Source organism: Podarcis erhardii (genome assembly GCF_964252035.2).
Source record: "Podarcis erhardii genome assembly, chromosome: 6".
Taxonomy (NCBI): Eukaryota; Metazoa; Chordata; class Lepidosauria; order Squamata; family Lacertidae; genus Podarcis; species Podarcis erhardii.
This window is the reverse complement of record NC_138510.1, coordinates 23,696,118-23,709,711: the sequence shown is the minus strand read 5'-3', so window position 1 is coordinate 23,709,711 and position 13,594 is coordinate 23,696,118. Positions and strand designations below refer to the sequence as shown.

Below are 13,594 nucleotides of genomic sequence, written 5' to 3'. Positions count from 1 at the left end.
ATAGCTATTACAGTCATAGGAGGAAGGCTAGAATGTGGGTGGGGATTGGTGACAGTCTCATACTGAGCATTCTGCACAGCTACAAAGTGCCGATGGCCACTGCCAGCTGAGGACTAGTGAAAGATGGTGAGAGCAGCCATGTTTGTTTATTCACGCACCTCCTCATCCATGTCTAAAGCAGCATCTACAGGAAACCTGGTTTTAATCACAAAAGGCACATCCAAGTCAGGGGAGCAGAACCCTCTCCTATTTTTCCTCCCTGCATGGTATTGACCCAATGCTTTTCTCCCCAGCCCAGCTCACTCACTGTGTCAGAGCTAGGCTAGGAGAAAAGTGCTTAAGAACATAGGAGACCCACTGGATCAGACCCAAGGCTTCTCTAGTCCAGAAATCCTGTTCTTACAGTGGCCAACCAGATGCCTATGGGAAGCCCCAAAGCAAGACCAGGGCACACACTGACTTGTGACTCCGAGCAACTGCTACTCAGAGGCATAGCACTTGTGACGCTGGAGGTAGTACATAGCCATCATGGTTTGTAGCCATTGGTAAGCTTTAGCCTCCATAAATTTGTCTAACCCCCTTTAAAGCCATACAAGCCATCACTAGATCTTGTACTTGCTTCAAGAATGCAGTGAAGGAAGGAAGGAGAGAGGGTGAGTTCCACTCCCCTCAATCAAGCATAGCTTTTGTTGTGAAAAGCTGATAGCTCGCACACAAACTTTAGACATCGTGGGCTAGAGACATGTGAATGAAGAAACATGGCTTCTCTGTTGTGCTTGGCTTTAAAAGAGCAGAAACAGGAGGACACCCTGGTTCCATCCATCTAAGCCTATCCTCCAGAGACTTTTTTTGTGGATGGTGGGGGACTTCTGGAATATGACACTGCTTAGCATTGTATTTCTACAATATTATCTCTTGCTCTTAAAAATCCTGCTGTGGCCACTTACACTGTCAAATGCCCCGTCCCACTTTCCCTAGAAATCAAAGCTCAAATCACTTGGCTGGGCAAGGCTACTCCCTGTCTCTGATCCCCCCCTCCCCCTGGACAAAATTTAGCTTGAGTTCACTGATGGATGATGCACTAGAAGCAGCTGTTGCAGAAACGCTCTCTGGGAGCAACCCCTCAAGTGCCTACATCAGACCAAGTTCATTAAGAAAAGGAAGCCATCTGCCGTTTATTTGCTCTGTGGCAGGGCAGAGGATAACTGCTCTCACTTTCTTATGCACACAAACACATAGGAAACTGGGCTTCACAGGATCAAGATGACAGAAAACAGATTCACAGAACAATCCTATATATGTCTAGTCAGAAGTAAGCTTCAGAACTCAAAATCATTTAGGAACGGGCTGGCACCCAGGTTTGTTCTGCATGAAGCAGCAACAAATATAACAAGGATAAATTAACTCTCCTATATGTATACAACATAGAAATGGAAGTATTTTCCTTCCTGATTATAGAACCATAGAATTGCAGAGTTGGGACCCTTAGGGTCATCCAGTCCAACCCCCTGCAATGCAGGAATCTCAACGAAAGCATCCATGACAGAAGACCATCTATTTTTGCCCACAATCTGAGCACCTACATGGTTTCTTTTTCACTTGTGTTCTTTCTCTGAAAACATTCCTGCATGCCCCCATTTCCATCCCTGGAGGCTTCCCTACTGGCTCTGAGGAACATTTCCTTGAGTGACATGGCAGGAAACATTCTGTTTGGTTCTTCCAAGGAACATCTCACAAAGTTCCAGTCTGATTTTGATCTTTCTCTTGACATTTCTCACCACCATTTGCTGGCAAGGCAGAATCTGCATGCTCTTCAGGAAGAACAAATTGGAGACTGTTCAGCAGTGTGGGAAGGTATTATATGCGTGCTGAGATAAGTACTTTATACATGTCTTTCTTTTTGAGAGTGTGGCAGAAACATGACATGGCAGGGGTGTCCAAAGGAGAAATGAAGGTAGGAGACCAAGAATAACTGCAATCATGTTTTTCTGCTTACGCCACTGCTTACCCACAGTAACAGAGTTAATGATAACCAAATGGAAACTATAGTCTGATTCTCTCTCACTCAAATGCACACATATTTCATTTCCCCAAAAGAACAAGTTTCTAGCCCTCCTGGTTGCAAAGATATGCTTGAGCATGTATATGGTCAAAATGCATGCTGCAGTATCCGAAAGTCAGAGGACTGGTTCAATATGATTGTTAGTGACTTGGGAGCGGCGCGTCTACCACTGTCTATAATCCCTTGCCCCTTTTCCTGACATGCAAAACTAAACAAATTATGCAAAATGCTTAAAATGGCAGAATTATACAAAATATTATCTGTATTTGCTGTTTACAGACATTGCAGAATCCAGCTTTCTGTGGTGTTGAATTCTGTAATTAAAAAGGCACACAGCCCTGCATACAAGTTCCAATTAGCACTTGAAGCAGATTTCAGGTTAAATGGCTGGGTATGACATTTCGAAAATGAGAGCTTCCATAGGCTTTGGAGTCCCAGCATGCATCTGTGCATTCTGCACAATGCCTAGTCCAGCTCAACTGGCCTGCAATGTTTTAGATCTGTATTAAAAGCGGGGCTTTTCCTTCTCTCCCCTGCTTTGAGTGTGTTGACCTTTCAGCCAAAGAAACAGCAGGAGCAGTAAATGCTTCTGGCCGGGGCCCTATAGAGCCACTACCTGGCAATACCATAGTAGCTGGATTCCGTATAAGCAGTAGCAACTGATGTGATAGCACAGAACTGCCCTTCCTAGCCTGCTGCTGCTGTTGCTGCCGCTTACCCTAGCAGGGGTGGGACAGGACAGTGGAGCCAATCCTGCACTCCCACCAGTCCATCCACGTGCAGTCCTAACCTTGCCAAGACCCTGTGGTGCCCTGCCCCATCTAAGTAAGCTGCTGTGATGTCAGGAGGGTGGCTCTGGAGGTCTGCCCCACTGCATTAAAGCGCTGCCAGAGAAATGCTAGACTGCAGGTTTTCCTATCACATAATACGTAGCAGGCTCTAAAAAGCAAACAATGCCATCTAGTGGCAAAGTGGCGATATGCAACTGTTATTGAACACAGTGGGGAAAGTAAATGTGTGGAGCTCTGGATGTGGTTAGACTGCAACTCCAATCAGCTCCAGTTGAGTATTATGGGAAATGGACTCCAGAAACATGAAGAGGACACGTTAGCCAGCCCTCATGTACAGCATGTTCGTGACCTAACACTGAATTGTAAACCACGTTGCTGTATTTTTAATGAAAAGTGCAGTCTATAAATATTTCAGTAAATAAATAAATAAACAAAGAACACTGGAAAAGGGGCTTTTTGACTCAGAAGTTTTCCCCAATCATAAAGATAGCATAGAAAAAGACCTGCCTTCTGCTAAATGTAATACCTAAGGATGGGAAGCAAAACATTTAATCCAGGGCGAAACTTCTGTTTGCAAAGGATTGCCAGATGAAATTCAGAAAAGGCATCATAGAAACAAAGAGCTTTTGAGAGACAGTTTATCGAGTTCTATATGCAAAATTATCCCCCTAACCATTACAAACCAAGCATTAACTTACCAATATAACTTATACAAACCACTACCACCAACAAATATTTATGTACAAAGAAAGGCTCAGTGGCATGTCTGAAAATAAGTTCATTGTGAAAAACCCATAGTTCCATTAACAGCTGCAACCGGCTGTTACAGATTAACTCTCTCTTCCAAACCTTCCATCCCTTTTAAAATAGGAGAGTTTTGACTGTGTATGACAGGGGCACTCAGGCCTCTGTACGTAGGAGACAATGGAAGCTGCATGTTGCTCTTAATCTTGTTCAGTTAAAAAACTCATTAATAGTCCTGTTCCTTATATGCTAACACAGCCTCGTATAACAAAAAAGGACAGTGTCCTTGATTATAAATACTAGAATCTGATGATCAGAGAAAAGGAAGTACATTCATGGTAATACTATAAACAAGAAGGCTCATCTGAAGCATTTCAGCCCACAGCTGGCCCTCTTTGTTGGCCGGCGGGCCAACTTGCTGCATGCCATTTTTTTCCTTGAAGATGGTAGATTTAAAGTTTCGATGATGTGACTTCCAGGATGATATTCCTGTCTGATGGCTCCCTTTCCTTCCCTGTTGCTATATAAAATAACAGGATAACCCTGCCTGATCAATAAGCTGCGAAACTGCAATGGACAATGAGAGTCTTTATTTGCTTTGCCAAAAATCAGTCTCTACAATCCAATAAATATTGTCACTTTCCTCTTCACCTTTAGCCAAACCTTCTATAATCACAGCAGCCAAGTGAGAAATACTTCCTACCTTGTCTGATCTCCTTGATTTTTTTTTTTTTTTTAAATTTCAAAAGACAGTTGGAAGGAAAATAGATACGAGATGTACTGGGGAGGGAGCAGAATGGAGCTTTTATTGTGCATTGCGTGAAGTCAACTGCCTGGGTATTGTCCATATTGAAGAAAATGACAGTTCCAGTTCCGGCAACCCAGTGTTCATCTCACAAAAGCAGTCCAGCTCCTGTTGCTTTGTTGTCCAACGCTGAATCTGTTCTGAGCTGCATGGGCAAAATGGGTGTGCCTACCCAAGCAACAAAGTGTGCTTTATCAAAATCTGATTTGTCCCATGTTGTACCCATGGATGCATCACAAACCTTTCGCGCAAGATTATTTAAAAGTTAGAACAGACATGCTGGGTTGCTTCAAATACATTCTCACGTATCCTGTGTTAGCACCAAGATGAGGAAGCCGTGGGGAAGAGAGAGAGAGACATTCAGCATCTTCCGAGGGTCTATACGTTGGATTTGGGGGTTGAATTTAATGGGATCTCCTTCAGTTCTGTTCGCATACAAAGGTATTCCCCAATCACAGCCATGAGTGCCGTGCACACAGTATGTACAAGCCACCACGTCAAAGCAGTTGGAAAGTGTGCATTGTAAATCCAGCAGCCCAGCAGGTGGAAAAAGTGAATGGTGACTGTGAAATCCAAGCACTGCTTTCCTCGCCGAATGAAATACAGCAAGCCTATGGCACTGTAAAGGGGAGGGGAGAAAAGATTTTACCTGAAACTGTAGCATTCAGGAAAGAAGGAATTCAGCAACAAAAAGTTTTCAGACACTTTTATATTTATCCTGCACTAAGCAGTACAAGAGTTATCTTAGAATCATAGAATTGTAGAGTTGGAAGGGATCCTGAGGGTCATCTAGTCTAACCCCTTGCAATGCGGGAATCTCAATGAGATCATACATGACCGATGGACATCCAACCACTGCTTTAAAACCTCCAAGGAAGGAGAGTCCACCACCTCCTGAGGGAGTCTGTTCCACTGTCCAACAGCTCTTATTGTAAGAAGGTTTTTCCTTGTGTTTATTAGTCAGAATCTCTTTTTTTGTAATTTAAATCCATTACTTTGTGTCCCACCCTCCAGAGCTGGAAAAAACAAGCTTGCTCCATGTGGGGACTTTTTAATTAAGTTTTTAAACCCTGGAACTCTAAGGCTATAGCTCTCTGTTCTTCTTATTTACATGTAAGGTATTTTTAGGCTGTTAGGAATATTTATGGCTGAAAACCTTTGATCTGGCAACTTCTCTTCCTCTCCTGGTTGCTCTTGAGGTACAACATATCTCTCTTGTGAGAGGGTGGAAGACTATAAATACTCATGGTCACAGCAGCTATTTGGCTGATATTTCAAAGAAATGTGGAGCACCAACTTGTTCCAAGCCCTGCAGCTCTTGATCACGTGTCCTTATCCTCTCTTTGCCCATTCTCTTTTCCCAGATTTCTTACACCTCTCTGAGACTTTCCTCTAGCCCTCTCTTGCTTTCATTCCTTCAAACAACTCTTTCTTCTAAACCTGCTTTCCAAGATTCCCCCCTTCCTTTTGCCTGTTGCCTCCTTAGGCTCCTCCTTCCTCTTTTCCTATCCCTCGTCTTCCACCCATTTTCCCCAAGAACTTACTTTTTGCCCTGTCCATCTATAGAGTCTGAGCAGTTCTACCAATAGCAACCAGAGATTTAAGACAGGTTAGTCAATCCCTACAAGCAGCTTTCTCGCAACATTCCTTAGCACAGGTCTAGGTAAGGTGGTGCCCTCCAAACATTGTGGATTGAAGCTCCTATCATTCCCGACCATTGGCCACGCTGGTTGGGCACTGATGGAAGTAGTTCTAAACATCTGAAGGATACCATGTTAGCTATGCCTGATTCTGCATTACAACACAGAGTGTGAGAATACTATGGTTTTCAGCCAAGGATATTTGATTGCTGGGAAAAAAATGTTTGTACTTGAAAGAAACAAAATGGCCATCAGAAGTGTCAGAAATGCACATCCAAAAAGCCAACTTACCAGGAAAGTGCATTCAGGATAAAAGCCATCATGGCAAGTCTGCCAGGTGAGGTGGAGAACCCCAAAACCTGCACAGGGTTACAAGGAGAAAAACAGCCACTGGGATAAATTGGCAACCAACTCAAGATTTATTTGACTCCTCTTCCCCATCCATGCATTCCATTCCACATAATGCTTTGTTTACCTTCAAGGCAGAAAAACAATTTCTTTTTCTAGCAGTGCAGATTTGTATGTACAAGTTTAATTATATCTACAAAAATCAGCCAGGGCTGAGTTTTTGGTGGTGTTGTTATTATTATTATTATTACTACTACTACTATTAGTTAAGTTTATATACTGCCCTTTATCCGAAGATAATAAGGCAGTTTACAATATAAAAACACAAAAATACATACCATAACTAGAAGTAAAACAATAACCCCCCAGTAAATGTATAAAATCACAAGGGATATTGATACAATGCCAGAATGGAATTATATATTTTGCAAAAGTTGCCCTATGGCTGAAGTGGGTTCCATTTGCTTCTACAGAACATATCAGTCTATGTTTTGAGGCTAAAAACCACTCCTCCCTATCTGAAACTGCATAAATTACACACATTTTCTTGATTTTTTGAAATTCTAAAGGATCTGAAGCAGTGGTTCCCAAACTTGCACCCCACCCCCACTGAGCCACTTGAAAATTGCTGATATTCTTGGTGGGTCACTAAATGATTCCCTCCCCCCCTACCACTTGTACTATTTGTAATACTCTCTGCTAAGATACTGTGATATTTTTAATTGTACTTTTCTTGCTGCTTCTTTTTTTGTATTACAATTGAAATTCCATAAATTCAAATTGCAATACAATAAAATACAATATAAGAAATAAAAAGCATTAAAAATACAACTAAAAATCAATATGAATATTTAATGCAAACATACCATTGACAACCTGCAAGAAGTTCGTGGACCAATAGTGGTCCACACACCACTGTCTGGAACCTCCTAATCTAAAATACAACTCAGTGGTTAAAGTTTTCAAAATAGGCAATCTAGCCAAGATAAATCAACGTCTACATGAGCCTCTGTCACCAGTTATTTTCATAGAAAGGACTGAATAGAAAGGCCAACTGTCACAGTACACTAACTGCAGTTTTTCGGCAACTCAGAACTGAAAACTTACAACTGCCACCAAAATCCAGGCTATCATAAATCACTACCTCATGCAGTTTGCCAAGGTCAGTAAGCTGCGATAAGGCACGCTCCACAGAGTCCCTAAGCTGGTCATCATTTCTGCTTACAAAAGTTGGAAAACAGCAGAGTTGCAGACAGCACAGGCAAAAGTCCTGCTATTTCAAACATGTAGCATTGTAACCATTGCTGTCTATGCATTGGACAGACTTCCACAGAGATGGGCAGGTGTCAAACTTATTCCTGCCCTATTCTCCCAATAGAGATGAGGACAGAAAGCACAGAGATCCCAAATGAAACCTACATTACAGTACTGTGGTGCTCAAAGCCAATCTGATGGTGAGAGCCATGAGGAGGTCTGGCTCTAATTTCCCTGGGTGGAATTCAGTTGTGAGAGTGGGCTTCCACTGGCATCCAAGGACTTCAGTTTCCTTTCTTCACACCTGTAATGTCCCATGCAGCCCGCAAAAAAAATGAGAAACCTTGTATAGCTGGATAGTAGCCTCCTATACAAAGGTAAAACTCACATCCACTGCTCTGTCCATGTCTGCCTCTCACCCTACCCATCACTAGCACCACCAGCATGTGGCCCTCAGAATGCTTCTCCCAAAGGGAATGTGGCTTCTGGGCTTACAAAGGTTTCCCACCACTGGGCTAAGACAAGGTTCTCTCCTCCCAGCCTGACAATTTCTGTGACTTCACAATATGCACTACTGGATCCACTACACAATATCTACTACAGGCTCACTTCCACTCAGTAGCTTCAGAGAGGGGAGTACTTCTCATGTCCCTGCTCATGGGCTTCTTGGTTGGCCACCATGGGAAACAGGACACGGGACTAGATAGAATACCCAGCAGGGATCTTCTTGTGTTCTTATGAGAGAGATAACTGGGTCAGAAACAAGCAGTTGGGTTTTCGTCTCTACAGAGGTCTTCTTCTGCCATTTAGGCTTGTGTTCACTCTACTGTACTTCAAAGCCTCAGCTGGGGCTAGAAAGAGGAAGTTATGGCAGAGGAGTATAAGGCTGGGGAGGAATATGCTGTTGAAGTGAATTGGCTCCCTTCCCCAGTCATGGATGGCCACTTCACCCCCAGGGCTGGTTGCAGGTTAAAAGGAGCTCAATTGGATCAGATCAGGGGCCACGTAGTTCGGATTCAGTTTGAAACAGTGGCTAGCCTGATGCCGTAGCCAATAGCAATTGATAAAATTATGTAACAGGAGTGGAGAGTCTTTTTCAGCCTCCAGGTACATTCCTTCATAGGCAACCTTCCAGGAGACAGATGCTGGTGGTGGGTAGGGCCAGAGACAAAAGTGGGTGGAGCAACTGATGTAACTCACACTTTTTATACTAGGCTACGTTCCATCCACCTTGCCAACAAAGGTCCGTATAGTTCAAACTATGGTTTTCCCAGTAGTGATGTATGGAAGTGAGAGCTGGACCATCAAGAAGGCTGATCGCTGAAGAATTGATGCTTTTGAATTATGGTGCTGGAGGAGACTCTTGAGAGTCCCATGGACTGCAAGAAGATCAAACCTCTCCATTCTGAAGGAAATCAGCCCTGAGTGCTCACTGGAAGGACAGATCCTGAAGCTGAGGCTCCAAGACTTTGGACACCTCATGAGAAGAGAAGACTCCCTGGAAAAGACCCTGATGTTGGGAAAGATTGAGGGCACAAGGAGAAGGGGACGACAGAGGACGAGATGGTTGGACAGTGTTCTCGAAGCTACCAGCATGAGTTTGACCAAACTGCGGGAGGCAGTGGAAGACAGGAGTGCCTGGCGTGCTCTGGTCCATGGGGTCACGAAGAGCCAGACACGACTAAACGACTAAACAACAACGTTCCATCCAGGTAAGAGTTTTCTACACACTCTTCTGTCCATCCAGACAAGCAAAAGGCATGATCACAGCTCAAGGACAGATGCAGCCAGGCAAAAGAGAGGCACAGAGGACTCTCTAGATTTGTCTTATCTTTTCAGACTCCGTTGAAGAGACTGTTTTATGCACATGTAACCATCCCAGGCCGTTTCACTCACTCCAAAGAAAGAACACCACTGATCTTTCCCACATCTGATCTGCCCTGAAACAATGTCTCTACTTAAACATTTAAATCCAAATCCTTCATCTGACATCACTAGAAACTTTGGGTAGTGATAAAAGTGAATTGTTGTATTCAGAGTTTTCTTCTGTAGAAATGATACAAAACACCAGGAATAACCATTATAGTGAAAAAAACACATGAAGGTAGGTGTAGGAAACTGCCCTTTCGGGGAGAAATATTCAACTGACTTCATACAAACTTTTACAAGGTCACACACGACAGACCATTTTGGGTTCTTGTTCTTTGATCCTATTTCTAGTTCGGTAATAGTGTTGGAATAGTGGATTGTTAGAAGAACACAGGAAGCTGTCTTATACCGATTCAGAGCCCATCAAACTCAGTACAGTATTGTTTCACTAAATGGCATTGACTCTTTGGGTCCCAGACAGGGGACATTCCTAACTCAAGAGGTTGGGGATTGAACTTGGGACCTTCTGCATATGCAAAGCAGAAGTTTTAACACTGAACTATGTGCCCTTTGTTTTATAAGCATTTCCTTTTTCTTTTTGAATGGGAAAACAAGGGAATAAACTTTTGAATAAATAAAAAAAAGAAATAATATCAGTTCCTATTAGCAGTAACAATACACAGCATGTCCTCTCCACAATAAACAATATCTAAACGATCATACAAAATCATCTTAATTTTGCTATCGCAAAGGCAGCCATTTGCAAAGTGCAAATTCATTTCTGACAGTAATAAACTTGTCTATGCAAGCCAAAAATCTGCATACAAAAGTATGTAAAATTTAAATACAAATGTTATAGAATGCAATCTGTGAAACTGTGTTAATGTCATACTTGTTTAAATACTGGAGATTAAGAAGGGGAACACACAATCCAGATCACGCTTCCTCTGGTCTGAGGAGCTGATAAAGATGGTCATGGTGTGTGTGACTGTGTAGAACAGGAAGCCAGGAGCAAAGGGGTGGCTGGAGGTTGAAGGAGAAGGCTGTCAAGAGTGGTGGGAAAGTCTGACATTCTGTCCTGCCTCTCTACTGTTATTCACACTGGAGTTCACACTCACATGACTTCCCTCCACTCCTGATCTACAGGCACCACAACCCAAACAGGTACAGCGTTTCTTGCACTGGTCAATTCCTTTTCCTTCCAACATTTCTTCATTCACTCTGATCTGCACTTTTAACTCCAAGTTCTACCCAGGGATGGGAAAGACTGACTCAAGGATTCCCCTGGATACCAAAAAGTAGGAGGCGTAAACAACAATTCTCTTAGCCTGCAAGGTTGGTTTTCAAAATCTTCTAGCTGTCAGGATTTCCCAAAATGAATAATATCCTACCTCGTAGTTGAAAATCTGGTCAAGGGACGGGCTGTTGTGAACCAGGCTGTCCACCACAGCCAACCAGAGCCCAAGCGAGCTATAGTAAATTGCCTGCATGAGTGTGATCTGGGAAAGGATAAGAGCAGGATCCCAAACATAACTGCGGAACTGTGGAGCCATTGCTAAAGCAGGGGCCTGCCCACTGGCTAGGCAAAATCCAGCGATGTCTTAAAGTATCAAGCACACATCTCACTGACTAGAGGCCAGTCGCATCAGCACCTGAAAGTGAACAACAACCAAACAAAACATGTTACTCCAACTGAAGCTTATGGAAGGGCCCTCCAATCTACCCATTGTCCAAAACCCAAAGTGTATTTTTGGCATTCACATTACTATTCTTTGGTGTGGTTTCCCAAGTGTAGCCCTGAGAGAGGCACGGGAAACCTAACAGAGACAGATTACAAAACAAAAACAAAAACCCAGGCCTAAGTGTATGTTGCACAGATAGTACTGGGAGTGATAACACAGAAATGGGAGAGAGAGAGACCGTAAAAGGATACTCACTAGATGAGCATTGTAGGATTAATGCTGTTTTCTGAAAAAGATTTTAAACCTATCCAACCCTATGAGTTTGGGACAGGTGAAAATATATTTGACACGAACAAGGCAGCCATGTTAAAATTGGTACAGCAATTATTTGAGCAGGATCCCGTTCTGTCAACAAAGAACGTAAGAACTGCCTTACTGGATCATAACTAAAGTCCATCGTAAGGTCACATCCCTCCTGGGTCAGATGTCTAGACCAGCATCCCATTCCACACAGTGGCACAACCAGTTGCCTAAACAGGGAGCCCACAAGCGGGTCAGGAGCACAGCTCAGAAGCCAATTCCCTTAAATTCTGGATGCGTACCATGCAGCCTCTGAGATAACCTAGTAGCCTCTGAGATCTGATATCCCCCATGAAACCTAAATAAATAATAATAACCCCCTTCCACCTGGAAAGCCGCTGACGGTGTAGACATCAACCTTGAGCTGTGTGGACCACACAGTTCCGGCTGGGGATAAAGCAGCTTCCTCTGCTGCTGTGATCCACAGAAACAGAAGCTTTAAAAAGGCTGAGGTTAAAGATTTAAGGCTGACACATGGGCGCGCCTTTTCAGAGAAGAGCTTCCCGGGGGTGTGCGTTGGCTTCCTTAAACGCAAACAGGCAGAAACCCGACAGGTAGAGCTTCCCCCGTTGTTGCATCACTTAACGGGGAGAAACCAGACCTGCTGGTTTTCCGCCTGTCGCGAAGGTGTTGAAAGAGTTGTGCCAGGCGCTGAGGGAGGCCGAGAGGAGAGAGGGACCATCCCGCCAGCCTACAGGGCTTTCCTCAAACCCGGCTCCCACAAACCCGCGCCTCTCCCTCAGGTTTCGAGCCAGCCCTCGCCGCTTTTGCCACTCACCTCTCTCCCGTCGCCGGGGAAGGGTCCCCGAAACCGCCGCCGCCCCCACCCTTTCCCAGCCCCGAAACAGCCTCGAGAAACCGCCACAGGGTCCAAACTTCATTCCCGGCCGGCCAGGCCCGTCTTCGCAGCTGACTCTTTTTTCGGCCGACCATAGAGCCAGACGGCCTCCGGATGCCTAGAACGGCGGCTGGAGGCCGGTGACGTCACGGAGAAACCGACGTGAGCCTGGAGGGGCGCCCTACGGAGCGGAAGTGACGTCATATTATAGGAATACGCGTCGTCTGGTCATCAACGGCTTCTTTGATAAACGTACAGTATTTCTCTGATTACGCGATGTGACGCTCGCTGAAATGCTTATCCTCGGTAGGTGACGCCACTAAAAAAAAAACCCCAAGAATAATATTCAGGGTGTAAACTAACCCGAGCTAAAGTAGGCGTAGGTTTTCCAGGCAGTTTCCTAGACAGGATGGATGGGAGGTTGTTACAGACCGCCCAGAGTGGCCGAGGCAACCCAGTCAGATGGGCGGGGCATGTATGGATGTATAAATAAAATAATTACAGTCGCTCTGAAGCCGCTTGAGGTGCCTGCCATCAGCTTCAGCTGGTGTCCCAGGGCGCCCCCATCTGGACAGGGACAACCTGTGATATGCGTCATTATGAGGACTATTTTATTATTAGACTGTCTGCCAGTATGCTTTTTTATTGTGTTTTTATTATTTTATGTTCTGTAATGTGTTTTTAATGTTGCACGCCACCCTGGGAACTTTTGATAAAGGGCGGTATATAAATTGAATAAATAAACAACTACGTTTTGTCTACTACACTCTGGTACCCTCTAGGTTAGATCACAGTAACGCGTTATACACGGGGCTGCCTCTGAAGACGTTTTGGAAACTTCAGCTGGTACATTTGCAGGCTTGAAAGCAACAACAATCTGAATGAACATCAGTCATACTCAACTGACTGGTTTCCATTTCTGGCCACAGATGAACATGCAAACTACAACAGTTTATGCTTCCTTTCTGCTTTCATCGGAATTTTCCAGTATCCCCAGCCAGCACGCTGTGACCACAGAGCATATACTCACTGAGTTGTTTGGGGGCTTTCACCCTTTCCACCTATGGGTATGCACTCTCCTCCTCCCCCCAAAAAATTCTAAAGGCAACTGGTGTAGAATTCAGCAGCCAGGTTGACAGTTTCAGCATATCACACTGATCCTGGCCGAATTCAGCAGCCAGGTTGATGGTTTCAGCATATC

General features: G+C 44.2%; 1 protein-coding gene across 1 annotated transcript; it reads right to left on the bottom strand.

The window, feature by feature from the left end:
* Nucleotides 1–3,477: 3,477 nt before the first annotated feature.
* SYS1 (SYS1 golgi trafficking protein) lies at nt 3,478–12,492 on the bottom strand. The gene is made up of 4 exons (XM_081868172.1): nt 12,334–12,492; nt 10,905–11,165; nt 6,334–6,401; nt 3,478–5,021 (listed from the first exon to the last, which is right to left on the bottom strand). Exons 2-4 carry the CDS (start codon nt 11,064–11,066, stop codon nt 4,781–4,783), a joined length of 471 nt encoding a protein of 156 aa, XP_081724298.1. The 5' UTR covers nt 11,067–11,165; nt 12,334–12,492; the 3' UTR covers nt 3,478–4,780.
* Between the last annotated feature and the right edge of the window lie 1,102 nt (nt 12,493–13,594).

What these genes read in the sequence shown, in the direction of transcription:
- SYS1 (XM_081868172.1), bottom strand. Translation starts at nt 11,066, where the DNA reads ATGGCTCCACAGTTCCGCAGTTATGTTTGGGATCCTGCTCTTATCCTT. An exon ending in ACCAGATTTTCAACTACGAG is followed by an intron (nt 6,402 to 10,904) that starts GTAGGATATTAT and finishes AACCCTGTGCAG; the next exon opens with GTTTTGGGGTTCTCCACCTC. An exon ending in ATCCTGAATGCACTTTCCTG is followed by an intron (nt 5,022 to 6,333) that starts GTAAGTTGGCTT and finishes TCCCCTTTACAG; the next exon opens with TGCCATAGGCTTGCTGTATT.